At 43.8% G+C, this 14,311-nt stretch overlaps 1 protein-coding gene across 1 annotated transcript in view; it reads right to left on the reverse strand.

The window, feature by feature from the left end:
• Window positions 1-3,294: 3,294 nt before the first annotated feature.
• Window positions 3,295-14,311, reverse strand: part of LOC139635314 (leucine-rich repeat-containing G-protein coupled receptor 5-like) — a 32,469-nt gene continuing 21,452 nt past the window's right edge. Inside the window, exons 8-21 of the mRNA XM_071502502.1 lie at window positions 14,025-14,096; window positions 13,404-13,475; window positions 12,586-12,654; window positions 11,436-11,507; window positions 11,195-11,260; window positions 10,821-10,892; window positions 9,645-9,716; window positions 9,397-9,522; window positions 8,289-8,446; window positions 7,658-7,741; window positions 7,273-7,516; window positions 6,814-6,971; window positions 6,018-6,724; window positions 3,295-5,862 (exon numbers count right to left, since the gene is read on the reverse strand). Of these exons, the coding sequence (XP_071358603.1) occupies window positions 5,839-5,862; window positions 6,018-6,724; window positions 6,814-6,971; window positions 7,273-7,516; window positions 7,658-7,741; window positions 8,289-8,446; window positions 9,397-9,522; window positions 9,645-9,716; window positions 10,821-10,892; window positions 11,195-11,260; window positions 11,436-11,507; window positions 12,586-12,654; window positions 13,404-13,475; window positions 14,025-14,096 (1,996 nt within the window). The 3' untranslated portion in view covers window positions 3,295-5,838. The remainder of the gene's footprint in view (window positions 5,863-6,017; window positions 6,725-6,813; window positions 6,972-7,272; window positions 7,517-7,657; window positions 7,742-8,288; window positions 8,447-9,396; window positions 9,523-9,644; window positions 9,717-10,820; window positions 10,893-11,194; window positions 11,261-11,435; window positions 11,508-12,585; window positions 12,655-13,403; window positions 13,476-14,024; window positions 14,097-14,311) is intronic.

Genomic DNA, 14,311 nt, shown 5'->3' on the forward strand with positions numbered 1-14,311 from the left:
ACCGCAGCCTCCTGCCAGAGGGGAGTGTCTCAAAGAGTTTGTGTCCAGGGTGGGAGGAGTCAGCTACAATCTTCCCTGCACGCCTCAGAGTCCTTGAGGCGTACAGGTCCTGGAGGGACGGAAGATTGCAGCCAATCACCCTCTCAGCAGAGTGGATGATACGCTGCAGTCTGTTATTGTCCCTCTCCGTGGCAGCAGCGTACCAGATGGTGATGGAGGAGGTGAGGATGGACTCAATGATGGAGGTGTAGAAGTTCACCATCATAGTCCTTGGCAGGTTGAACTTCTTCAATTGCCTCAGGAAATACATCCTCTGCTGAGCTTTTTTGATGAGGGAGCTGATGTTTAGCTCCCATTTGAGATCCTGTGTGATGGTGGTTCCCAAGAAGCGAAAATGCTCCACGGTAGCCACGGGGGAGTCACACAGGGAGATGGGGGTGGGTGGGGCTGGGCTCTTCCTGAAGTCCACTATCATTTCCACTGTCTTCAGAGCGTTTAGCTCTAGGTTGTTCTGCCTGCACCAGGTCACCAGACGCTCAGTCTCCCACCTGTAGGCAGACTCATCGCCATCAGAGATGAGTCCAATGAGAGTGGTGTCGTCTGCAAACTTCAGGAGCTTGACAGACTGATGGCTGGAGGTGCAGGTGTTGGTGTACAGGGAGAAGAGCAGAGGAGAAAGAACGCAGCCTTGCGGGGATCCAGTGCTGATGGTCTGGGAGTCAGACACGTGCTTTCCTAGCTTCACGTGCTGCCTCCTGTCAGACAGGAAGTCGGTGATCCACCTGCAGGTGGAGTCAGGCACGCTCAGCTGGGAGAGCTTGTCCTGCAGCAGAGCCGGGATGATGGTGTTGAAGGCAGAGCTGAAGTCCACAAACAGGATCCTGGCATAGGTCCCTGAGGAGTCCAGGTGCTGGAGGATGAAGTGGAGAGCCATGTTGACGGCGTCGTCTACAGACCTGTTGGCTCTGTAGGCGAACTGCAGGGGGTCCAGGAGTGGGTCAGTGATGGATTTGAGATGGGACAGGACAAGGCGCTCAAATGATTTCATGACCACAGAGGTCAGGGCAATGGGTCTGTAGTCATTTAGTCCTGTGGGCCTTGGTTTTTTGGGGACAGGGATGATGGTGGAGGATTTGAAGCAGGCTGGCACGTGGCAGGTCTCCAGTGAGGTGTTGAAGATGTCTGTGAACACTGCAGACAGCTGATCAGCACAGTGCTTCAGGGATGATGGAGAGACAGAGTCAGGACCAGCTGCTTTGCGGGGGTTCTGCTACTCAAAAAGCCTGTTGACATCTCTCTCCAGGATAGAGAGAGACGTTCCTTTGGTGGGGGAGGAGGGGGGTTCTGATGTGGCTCTGATGTGGAGGTTAGTGTCAGGCTTGTCCCACTGTCTTTCAAAGCGGCAGTAGAACTCATTCAGATCGTTGGCCAGACGGAAGTCATTAATGGAGTGGGGGGGTTTAGGTTTGTAGTTTGTGATCTTTCTGAGCCCTTTCCAGACAGAAGCAGAGTCATTGGCTGAGAACTGGAGCTGAAGTTTCTCAGAGTACAGACGTTTAGCTTCTCTCACCGCTTTGCTAAACCTGTACTTGGACTCTTTAAACTTGTCCCTGTCCCCACTCCTGAAAGCTTCCTCCTTTTGCCTCCTGAGCTGACTGAGCTTAGCTGTGAACCAGGGTTTGTCATTGTTATAACTCACCCTGGTGCGTGATGGGATACAGCAGTCCTCACAGAAGCTGATGTATGACGTCACAGCCTCTGTGAACTCATCCAGACTGTTGGAAGCAGTCCTGAACACCTCCCAGTCAGTGCAGTCCAAACATGCCCGCAGATCCTCTATGGCTTCACTGCTCCACTGCTTCGATGTCCTCGCAACAGGTTTACACAGTTTTAGTTTCTGCCTGTATGTGGGAATCAGATGGACCATGACATGGTCAGAGTGGCCCAGTGCAGCCCGGGGGACGGCGTGATAAGCACCACTGATTGTGGTGTAACAGTGGTCCAGAGTGTTCCCCTCTCTGGTCGGGCAATTAACAAACTGTCTGTATTTGGGCAGTTCATGACTGAGGTTCCCTTTGTTAAAGTCACCAAGGACAATAACTACGGAGTCCGGGTTGGTCTGCTCCACACACAGTATCTGGTCTGCGAGCGCCCGCTGTGCCTCCTGCACGTTTGCCTGTGGTGGGATGTAAACACCGACCAGGATGATTGAGGTGAACTCACGGGGGGAGTAGAAGGGCAACAACAGATAAGTAAAAAAAAAACAGTGGGCGGGGCTTGAACACTTACAGGTGTTGTGTTGTAATGTGTAGCTGATGTAAACTTCCTTGATGCACGAACAGATGAACGAGACCTTGAGAGGAATGAAATGTTGAGCTAATGGAGTCACTAAACACCCACATGACGAAAAATAAAACTGTCTGACTGATTAGACTGAAGCTACTGCAGCTTAAAAACAGGTCAGGAGGGCCTCACGTATTTATGACGCATCTGTACCTTCTCTATTAAATCCTCAGACACGTTTCAGTGTTTGCTGATGTGGAAGGATGAGTTCACGACTCAGCCACCGACAGCAGAAACCGCTCAGCTCACAAAGCTGCTGTGGATCATTGTGTAATTGTTTAAATTCAAAACTTATTTTTAGCCAGAATGAGTCACAGCAGCGTTTGAAGATTCAGACTCATACTGACTGATGGATGATGATATGGATGAATCATAACACAAACTGTCAAGGGTGTAATTTCTACAAGGGGTGGGGAGGAGGAGGGTGGGGTACAACAATGCAGATGATATGAAATGATAAAAAGATTCATGTCCTCCAGTTATTATCAAAACTGGGTTGTGCTTTATGGCCTTTTTTGTCTCTCAGACGTCATCAGCCTGCTCTACAGAGGCTGCTGGACATTTATGCGGCCTGACAGAACTATTTGTAAGTTTAGCTATTGCTAGATAGCTAACATTAGCATTAGTGGCTGTTTACTTACAAGTCTGAAAGAAACATTGTGAGTTCAACATCAAACTTCCTTCCTTCAGTCACCAAGAGCTGACTCCAGAGGTGGAGAGCAATGACAATGTTAACTCTTGTTTTGCTTCTATTTCTATCACTTCTTTTCTTCCACTGTTTGCATGCTAACCTGTTAGTTGTGGCTCGTCTGGAGGTGGACAAGGAGGTGTGGAGGTCTTTACACCTGCTCACTTGTCCCACAGCCAACAGGTAAACCACGACTGCCCCCTCACTGTCTAATATCCCAGACCTGTATCGCTGCTGAAATAAAAGACTCAGACTCAGAGCAGTTACAGCCGTGATGTCGTTTTATATACGCCACAAACTAAAACTTCACTCTGGATTTTACAAACTAAAACAACTCAAAACACTCAGATAATTTACAAAAGTTTACAACAGAACCAGAGAACAGATGGACGGATGACGTCTGAACTGGTAAGGTTTTAACAAAGCTTATGAACTTTTTTTTTTAAGATTTTAAGATCACAGAAAGTGCGCAGTTAAACCATCACACTCAGTGGACATTCAAACAGTCAATTCTTTTTTTTTTCTCTTGCCATGGCTGCATATGCAGGCGGGGCCTTGAAAAAAGACTCCACCCCCACATTTTGATAGTCAACATGATAACTTTGATACAACTTATATGATAGAAACTAAAACCACAACACAGTAAATGTGCTCTTTTTTCAAACCATTTAGGACAGAGAAAAATCTTATCTCAAGATCCTCTTATTAACTTTTTCCTGGAGCTTTCCACCAAATCTCACATCTTCCTCAATGGATGCTCAGTTGTCATGGAGACAGTTCAGTCTGAAGGTCCCACAGTGTTTATGGTCACGTGTTAGAGATGTGGCTGAAAGCTAGTAAGTGGAACTTGAGTTAAGATTTTTTGTCAGCTGTTTTTTCCGAAGCTCACACTGGGTTTGTGTAAAAGCTCATGCAGGTTGTGAGATTCAGAGGATGTTGATGACGCTCATGCAACAAAATTCATAAAAGATTTTCAGATTCATGTGGATGGAAAATAAAGAAACAAACAAACAAAAAAATAAATGTCTGTACTGAGAATATGTTGAAAACCTTTCTGGGCTGCATTGTTATCACATACAAACATTATAAACCTTATTTCAGTAAAGATATTTCTCACAGTCGACATAATAGAAAGAAAAGATTGTCACAGTAGCCTGTATTTACAACAATATGCATCAACACATTAGACGTACATACACTCACAAAGGGTCATTTTAGACAAGTAAATTAGTTTTAAACCACTGTCAGAAGATGTTTGGCTTGATCTGATCTTTAAATTATTTATATATGAACCTTTTTATTGACTGTTTTGTTAATTTAAAGGCTTTTTTCTTCATTAATATAATGTATTTCTATTTCTTTGTGCAGTTTGTGGACAATAAAAACATAAAAAGCTTTATTCTTTAGAAATGTCACCACTAACATTGCAAAGTGAGATGAACATCACAGTCTGAACCTGGGTCAGTTTTCCATTTCCAGTTCATGTTAGGAATACAACAGGAAGTAATTATTTTGAAGGACCAGTTGTGTTTTTTTGTTTTTTTTTTAACAGTGGCTGAACATGAGCTTCAGCTGGTTTTTAATCCTGTTTGTCTTCTGGTTCCTGTTTTCAGCTCAGGGATCAACTCTGTGGCAAAACTCACACAGATGCTGCAGTTTTCACACACACTCGCAAAAACACATTAGTTGTGGATTGACACACAAACACACACACACACACACACACACACACACACACACACACACACACACACACACACACACACACACACACACACATAGACAGACACACACATGCAGAAAATGGTAAACAGCATTTGCTAGAACATTTGGTAGGATGCTTGGTAACAAGATGCTGTAAATCATGTAAAATTTCAAAATAAAAGCTGCTGAATTCATGCTCCACATTATATATGTGGGTGTGTATGTGTGTGTGTGTGTGTGTGTGTGTGTCCTCTGGCATGTGCTTGACCAATCAGTCATCTGCAGATTGTGAAGTCCAGGATGAAGCACAGTTCTTCTGTTTTCACATATCTTGATCCATCTTTTAGTTTCTGATCGACTTTTTCGTCTTTACAGGAAGTTAAAACAAATAAAATAAAAGATGGAGAGAGAGACAAAGACAGACATCAAGAGAGAAGGAAAGAGAGTTGGGGTCAAACTGGCGGTGCGTTCACCTTCATGTGCTTTCTTTTCCTTTGTTTTCTGTCACCGCCCTCTGCTACATTTGCTGCCACACAGTCATATCAGTCTACTTGTGTATCTGTTACTGTGTGTGTGTGTGTTTCTATGTGTGTGTGTGGTGTCCTAAAATTAGGTCTTTGTCTCACCTGCCAAAGTCCTACAGGGCCCCCCTTTAATTACAGCCACTATATGAACAAACTGGACAAAACAAACCAACAACACACTGAAGATCTGTGTCCTCAGAGGCTGAACTGTACGGTCTGTCCTGAAGGTGGCGCCAGAGGAACAGGGGTCATTAAAACTGAAAGGGTTCATCCTCTAAGGAGCAGAAATGTGTTTGGTCTGAACTGAGATTTACATGTGAAATATTTGTTTGTTTATATTCATCAGTTCTTTATCCTGTTTTGGTTCCTTTCCTTGAGTCTTGTCTCCAAGCTCCAACAATGATGATGAGATTCAGCTTTTTGTGTCTTTTACCAAAATAAAAGAACACAGAGATGCAGTCGTGTTGTCTGTTGCTGTTTCGTGTCCCTTTCTGAGGGCGGGGGGCCTCCACATGTCTGCGTCCAGGGGCCCGTTACAGCCGGATACAGTAGGTCGCGTTGGTTTGATTTGATTGGGCATCATCTGAGGAGTACGGTGGCCAGCTGGGACAAAAGACACCAAAGAATGAATATGACCGATGACCTAAGGTGAGTTTATCAGATAGATGTTTGGTCTTTTGCAGGTGAGAACATTAAATCCTGTGTGTGTGTGTGTGTGTGTGTGTTGTGTCTGTCTAGTGACGTGGAACAACAATCACCACTGAATGTCGTGTTTCGCCCTTTATCCTTCCTCTCTCCTCCTCCTCCTCCTTAGTGCCTCCGACTGCCACCAGCGCCTGAGTCGAGTCACATGACTGTTTCTCTGCGTCTTCGTCGTACGTTGAATCCATCATTACAGGCATCGACCTTCCTCCTCCTCCTCCTCCTCCTCCTCCACTCCTGTGTAGTCTTCGTACCGCCACAGCCCCGCAGGTGCGTTTGGCCAGCGCTGCTAGCTCCTCTCTGGCGAGTGGGTTGAAGAGGAGGTAGAGAAGCGGGTTGACGCAGGCCGGCAGCGGTGCCACGAGCAGCAGCACACCCTTCGCCACCTCCGGCCCCGCAGCGGGGAGACGCAGCAGGGAGGAGAAGGAGAGGAAGGCCACAGGGAGGTAGAGGAGGCAGTCAGAGAAGAGCAGCCAGGCTACATGTCGAGTCAGCGCTGCCTCCTCTTCTGAGGCAGGTGGCACTTTGTTGGCCCGACAGTAGAGACGGGTGTAGGCGACCGTCATGAGGAGGAAACACAGCGAGTCCAGAAGCACCAGGGAGACGGAGAAGGCCAGGGAGGATGAGGAGGAGGAGGACGGCAGCGGCAAACAGAGGGAGGTACTACTGTGTCCAGCCACCAGGGGGGGCAGTGTGACGGCCAAACCCAACAGGAAACACAGAAAGACGGACAGGCGGACGGAAAGTGGAGACGAGGAGCGACCTGGAGACAGAAGAGTGAAATCAGAAATCATCTTTCAAACCCTAATTTCATGATGAGTGATGGTGAAATTCACGTCCGTGGCTCCTCACCGCTGTGTTCGTCAGTTTTGTCGTGTCGTGCGGCGGCGGCAGCAAGGCATCGCTCCAGAGCTGCGACGGTGAGCAGGAAGAGGCCGGTCTGTGACGCAAACACACACAGGAAGCCGCTGAGTCGACACAGGAAGCTGCTCTCCCACTTCGCCCCATACCTGCAACACACACACAAATAGATGAATTCCAAGTAGTTTTCTCCTGTTAGCTGAGGGGCTATTATTTTGAAATTTCTTGTTCATGAAATACATTTTGGGCATTTTAACACAGACTGATCCTTTTAATGTGATTATTACAGGTCTACATGGTAAATCTGATTGAACTGGTCAATTTTAGAACATAGTCAAAAATGTCCCCACACCTCCCAGAGTCCCCAGAATTCACAGAATTCTCAGAGTCCTTATAATCCCTAGTGTCCTCATAGCCTCATCAGATCTCACTGCTCCAAAAGTTTTGTACCTCCAGAAGCTCCCAAATGTCCAGGCGTCCACCGCCGCCAACCAGCCGCACCACACCCCCATCAGGCCATTCACCAGGGCCAGCAGGCCAATCAGCAGCTTGGGAGGCGTAACCGAGGTGACGGGGCAAAAGAAGATCGACAGCACGACGAGGCTGTTGCTGACCAATGAGAGCACCGCGATGAGCCACACCCCACCACGAATCAACCAGCTGCCAAGAAGATGGAGGCAGGGACGAAACGGCCCTGCAATAAATTTAAACCAAACTTTATTTACTGTACGAACAAAATAAAATCTCATCTCTCAATAAGTGAAAGGATTAATAATAGAGCACATTTCATGTATGGTGTTGAAGTACACTGATCTGTTAGGGTTGTGTGTGTCACCTGGTGCAGGGCTGCAGTGGACCGAGTGCTGAGGTTTTGGTTCGTCTTCAAACTCCATCAGAAAATCCTCCCAGTCCTGATCCACTGCAGAGACATAGGGATAGAAGCAAATCAGTCCTCCGAGTCTTTGAGTGGGAAAACAACATATATGGACAAATCTAGAGGATCTGAAGTTTGGTTTTCATTGACACTTTGTTCTAAACATTTGAACAACAACCGGCTAAATGTACATGTTATTTACTCAGAGTATTCTTGGTCTCCAGAGGATGAACCTCCCATTTTGTATGAATCTCTGTCACGAAGATGAGGGGAGAAGAAAACAACTCTGAGGGAAACAAGTCGACTGCTTGTCTCCAGTTTGTCTCCAGTTCACTCCCGTGTGATTCATTTGAATCTTACTCAGCTTCCACATGTTGTTTCATTTACAATAAATTATCACGTTTTGGATTTAAGACGAACTAAACCGTCAGGGTGGTGTTTTGTGTTGAGGTGCTGCTGCAGCTTTTCTGGATGGAAACAAAAAGCATCTGTCTCGACTTCCACTGGTGACTGCAACATGGACGACAAAGCGCTGCTGACCTGAGAGTATTTCAGATTTTTTGCTTTAAAATCATAAACAGTTTTTTGTCACCTTGGCTGGAGAGGACAGACGTGTCTCTCCCGGTAAAGTCCGCTGCCTCCTCTCTCTCCCAGGACAAACCTTCCCCTCCTCCTCCACCTCCTCCTCCTCCTCTCCTCTCACAGGAGACGAAGGCACAACACTGGAAGGCGTAAGGAAGCTCCATCACCCTGAAAAACACACAAACACACACTTTTTACGTCTTTATCATTTCCATCGTCCAAACACGCCCAAATAAATCAACTTTATTAACCTGTGGAATGTCCCTTTAAATCCTTTCAAGTACACAAGGTGGAGACAGATTAGTGTGTGTGTGTGTGTGTGTGTGTGTGTGTGTGTGTGTGTGTGTGTCTGTGTGTGTGTGTGTGTGTCACATCTAAATACTGTAGCTGTAAATTCAAACCTTTTCCAGATAAAGGGAAATTCCACTAAATCACACAGGCAGTGTTTGGATTACTGGTGTAATTTAGAGATTTACCCCCCAGGTGAAAAGAGACGGAGGGTGTTCTCTGGCTTTTTATTGGCTGGAGGCAGGTGTTGGGACCGCCGCTGTGAGCTAACAATAACTCAGAACATTACGACACGGCTGTGACCGCCAAGCGAAAACAGGGCGGGAAAACCTGTGAGGTCTGTCTCTGCTGTAGTTTTGACTCTGAGCAGGATGACAGGGCTGTCGGTGATGAACCCCCCCCCAAGCAGCCATGTTGGAGGTCCAGCATCACAGCAGGCAACGTTTTGTTTGGTATTTCATGTTTCAGTTCAGGTGCATGAGCCATGGATTAACTGGAACGAGTCTTAATGCAAAAAATGCTCCTTTGTTTATGTATCGTTCAGGCTGTAAGTATTCAGACAGTTATTGTTCTTCAGGCTCTGAGCTTCAGCACATTCAGTTCGAAATAAAATTATAGACACTACTTTAAAGTCTCAGCTATAATTTGAGCAGATTTACGTCATTATAGAAAGAACTGTGTGGGAGATAAAGAGATTTAAACACACAGTGACCAGAGTTCAGAGCTGGACTCATTTTCTTCTTCCACACGTTCTTCTGTCCATCAGTCCTGATTATAGATGTGTGTCTTATGTATCTCATGTGTGTGTGTGTTTGTGTGTGTTTGTCTACCTGACTCGGGGCAGGTCCTCCCGAGGTATTAACTCCATCAGCTGATCATTTCCAGCCAATCGAAGGTGAGTTAAACTCTGCAGACCAATCAGAGGCAGAGAAGACAGCTGATTGGAGGACAGGTCACTGCAGAGAGAGAGAGAGAGAGAGAGAGAGAGAGAGAGAGACATTCAGTTATTTGCATTTTTTTCTAAAACCAACAAATTCCTGCGCTCAAGGTTGTCTCTGTAAATTCGTCTGACACTCACAGTTTGGTCAGAGTGGGAAGAGCAGAGAACGAGTTCGGCTTCACTGACGACAACCGGTTCCACGACAAATCACTGCAGGGACAGAGAGAGAGACGCTACGGCATCGAACCAGCATCAGACTTCACCCATCCTGAGTTTGGTCCAGTTCATTTAATCCTGCAGTGACTCCACGGGTTCAACACACAGTCTTTGTTCCTAATCCCAGAACCAGTGTGTGTATAAAACTCTTATTTCTATAATACCATCATGAAATAAGTCGTATATTAACTCTTACATTGATGTTCAAAGTTTCACATCAATATTAAACTATCTGAATATTTCAGTATTGTGCATTTCATGGAAAACTCATAAACCATCGAAGTACGAGCAGCACTAAAGAAAACAGGACTCGTTTTCACCAGTGTTCAGCTGTGAGGCTAAAATGTTTGGTGACGTATAAACATGTTTATCACCTGTGGAAAAAACATTTCACATTATATTTGCTCATAAATGTGGTTTTTAATATTATGTAGAAACAACAATGAGCATGAGAGATCATTGACTCAACTACTGAGCTGAAATACAGTGATGAGGTTCTTTACTCCACTACAGCCATTTTAAACTTTTCAGATTAAAATTTTACATGAACAAACATATGATAATTTTATAAAATACACAGTGATTTTTATGAAAATGTGAATTTACCACGATCATTTCTGGTGGGCTTTTCAGCACCTTTCACACAAGATAAATTTTAGTGGATCAATAACTTCAAACTTCAAATCTGACAGTGAATATCTTCAGTCATTTTCCCCTGAGAACAGATAAATCCGACGGAGCTGATGTGAAAATTATAACTCAGCTTTTCCAAACTAATGGAAATCAAATATTTTTTCTAGTCTTTAATTCATGTGTTATTGTCGCTGGTAGAATCAGGATCAGTTGTAATATTCCAGTGTAGAGTCCTGACTCTGTGCCAGACCATGTCCTCATACCTGTCCCATCAACACGCAGACCACCTGGGTCTGTGAGTGTGTTTCCATTTTGAAGTATTTAAAGAGGGCTTCAGATCACTGTTCAGGATCTGCAGGATAATTAAACCTGTGTGTGTGTGTGTGTGTGTGTGTGTGTGTGTGTGTGTGTGTGTGTGTGTGTGTGTGTGTGTGTGTGTGTGTGTGTGTGTGTGCGCGCGCTTACAGACAGCACAGAGACATCAGACCGTGGAAGGTGTTCTCCTGCAGCTCCTCGATCTCGTTGTGGTGCAGGTCACTGAAACACAAACGTGACCCTGATGTTTCCATTACATCACATTTATCAATCAGTTTTACAGCAAAGTTTTTTTTTCCTCTGATTGGACTACAATGGTGCTAATTATTCCCATAATGCACAGCTGGTTGCACTTGATTGGTTGCCATGGCAGCTGTTAAGTTACAGTGACTGTGAAGCAGACTATAAAGCTGTGTGTTACAGGTCAGAGAAGTCGTACCTGATCCCTCAAACAAAAGTCAATGATTGAGAAAAGAAGCAAAATTAAAAGTAAAATTAAAGTGAACGTAAAAAGTCAAACTCACATCTTCTGAATACTTTCACAGCCGGAGAAACTGGGAAGAGTCTGGATCTGATTATAGGAGAGATCACTGCAGGGAGAGAGCGTCAACTGTCATCACTGTTAAATCCAAAACACACTGAACGCATCACAGGATGTGAACAGGAGCATGATATAAAAATATATAAAGTGAATGAGGCTCTCAGGTGTCGGGTGTTGTGCGTCCTCAGTGTGTAGATGTGGATGCAGTTTGTGTTTGGACTCACAGCAGCTGCAGGTTTGGAAGCTGCTCACACACTGAACTGGGCAGAGAGGTGATCCGGGCCCCTGTGATAGTCCTGCACGCACACACACACACACACACACACACATACACACACACACACACACACACACGCACACACACACACACACACACACAAAGAAACATGTTAGATCTGTAGCATAAATTTACAGATGTTTAGGAACATTTTTAAAAATGTGTAACGCTGTTATCAGGTGGATCAAATGCATTGTGGTGATGGTGTGTTCAGGTGCACTGGGGGTGTAGTTAATGGTACTATTACGTGTTCACATTTAAAAAGCATTAAGCATTCAGATTAATCAAAAATGCACCACGCTGTGCAGTTGTATTTGATTTTACTACAGTGTATTCAAGAGCACAGAAGATAAACTGTATGATAATGTGTTTAAGGGAATCATGGTGAGTTCAGGAGCATCAAAGGTGCATTAGGTTGTACAATGGTGTATTCAGGTGCACTGAAGGTGTAACACATTGTACCATGGTGCATTTAGGAATGTTTAAAAAAGCATTATACTGCATTCAGTGCATCAAAGTTGTACTATGATGTGCTTAGCTGGATGATGGTGCATTCAGGTGCAATTAGGGTGTATCCCATTGTACTATGGTGTGTTCAGGAGCATTTTAAGGAATTTTGACGTGTTTATGTGCCCCAAAAGTAGTGTTAGGTTGTTGTATTAGTCAGATTTGAATTCACTGGATTCTGTTATGTCGGAGCGTAACAGTAACACCAAAGGGATCATTTCAAAACAGAGAGGAAGAATGTGTAATGGTTTGTTTGACTGGAGTCTTTATTTCCACCTACTGGTTCAGTGTGAGGTTACTGTTAAACACACTCTGCTCTCAGACATGAGCTTAAATGGAAAAATACAAGAAAACAAACACGGTGAAGGTGTTTATTATGACATGGAAAAGTGGGTCACAACAAGGAGACGGAGAGGAGGGTTTTAATTTCAGGCCCGAGCTGCGGGAAAATAAAGTTACAGAGAATAATAACAACTGTAGTGTATTAATAACAGCACACACACTGATGTTGGCTACAACAGCAAACACACTCAGATATGAAGCATTCCTCTCTGTGTGTGTGTGTGTGTGTGTGTGTGTGTGTGTCTTACAGGCTCTCCAAACTTTTGGTTCCCGTCAGATCTGGAAACTCTGTGAGATCTGCTGCTCCGTTCAGAGAGCTGAGAGAGAAACAGAAATATTGATCCTTTCATTCATTTTGTGTTACGCTCTTTGTGTTAGCATCTGATTTAATTACTCAGTGAGCACAACGAACCGACTTTTAGTTTAACTTTGTGAGCTCAGATGCACAGTGGAGATCACGTTGGTCATAAAGAAAATTTTAAAGGTCCCATATTTATATATAAAAATTAACTAGGGAAATGAAAAATATTAGATTTTAGCCTCATTACAATCAGACTCTTTTGATTTAAAATCATTCAAATTAAACTCAATATCTCAGTAATACCTTGATGGAACTTCTTTGAATTTGGCACAAATATCCATATGTACTCTTGGATGAACTGATTACATTTTGGTGGTCAAAGGTCAAAGGTCAAGGCCACTGTGACCTCAGAAAACACGGTCTTGGCTGTGTGAACGCAATATCTCCAAATGCCTTGAGGGAATCTTTTCAAATTTGGTAAAAACATTCACCTGGACTCAAGGACAAACTGATTAGGTTTTGGTGGCTAAAGGTCAAAGGTCAAGGTCACGGTGACCTCACAAAACACTTTTTAAAGACTTCACACAGCAATTCTGACTAAATTTCACACAAATGGTTCATATTTTATGTAATCTGAAACTAGTCTGAGCGGCGGAGTCATAAAACCACAAGCTGATAATTCTAGATAATTTAAAAACAGTTATTGATTATTTGTCTGTTACTCCTCCAGTGTGTGTGTGTATCTTAAATGTGTGTGTGTCTCACAGTGTGCGAAGCTCTGGTAGGTTCTGAAAGGCCGAGCGTCCAACAGACTGGATCGGGTTGTCATAGAAAAATCTGCAAAACACACAGACAGACACACAAAGACATTATCATCACACACACAATTGAAATTGAAAAAAATTGAAAATGATTTCTCAGCCTCACACGCCAACACTGCACATTAAGGCCAGACAACATATAAACACATATAAATATAAACAACATAATAATAATATTTTATTTTGTTATTCATTGCATTTATTTCTATGTATGTTGAGCTTTTTTTTATTTTATTATTTGTTATTGTTTGTTATTCTACTCTATGATTTCAATTTATTCTATTCTAGAATTTCGCAATTTGGTATCAATAAATTACATCTGTCTAATAAAACAATAACAGACATGAATTTTATTCTTGACCTTGGAAACAGTAGTTTGACAAAACCATTCCGCTCAATGTTCACTTACAGGCTTTTTTCCTGAGCTTTTACCCTCATCATATGGTCTTCATCACTGCAGGAAGTGTGGGATGGATCCGAGAGCTCGGATGTGATTTCATCTTTTTATAGATGAGATTTTTTTAGATGATTTTTTTTGTGTTTAGTTTTTCGGAGTGGTACCTACATGGTGATCAGTGATGGGTTTCCTGTGAAGGCGTGCTCCGGGATAGACTGGATGTTGTTACTATGGAAACCACTAAACAGGAAACAGAGCAGAAATTAGCTTTTTCTTCTGTCCTTCATCCCTGAAGAAGTAGGAAGATGCTTCATGTGTATCCTGAGACTTATTTTGAAAAGATGAGTCGGGATTCAAATTATTTATCTTTTTTCGCATCATATTTAGTTAAATATTGTGAATATGTTTGTGGAAAAAGTGAGAAAGAAAAAGTGGATAAAAAGGAAAGTGACGAG

Source organism: Trachinotus anak, unplaced genomic scaffold (genome assembly GCF_046630095.1).
Source record: "Trachinotus anak isolate AG129_WGS33_773 ecotype Australia unplaced genomic scaffold, CSIRO_AGI_Tana_v1 ptg000018l, whole genome shotgun sequence".
Classification (NCBI taxonomy): domain Eukaryota; kingdom Metazoa; phylum Chordata; class Actinopteri; order Carangiformes; family Carangidae; genus Trachinotus; species Trachinotus anak.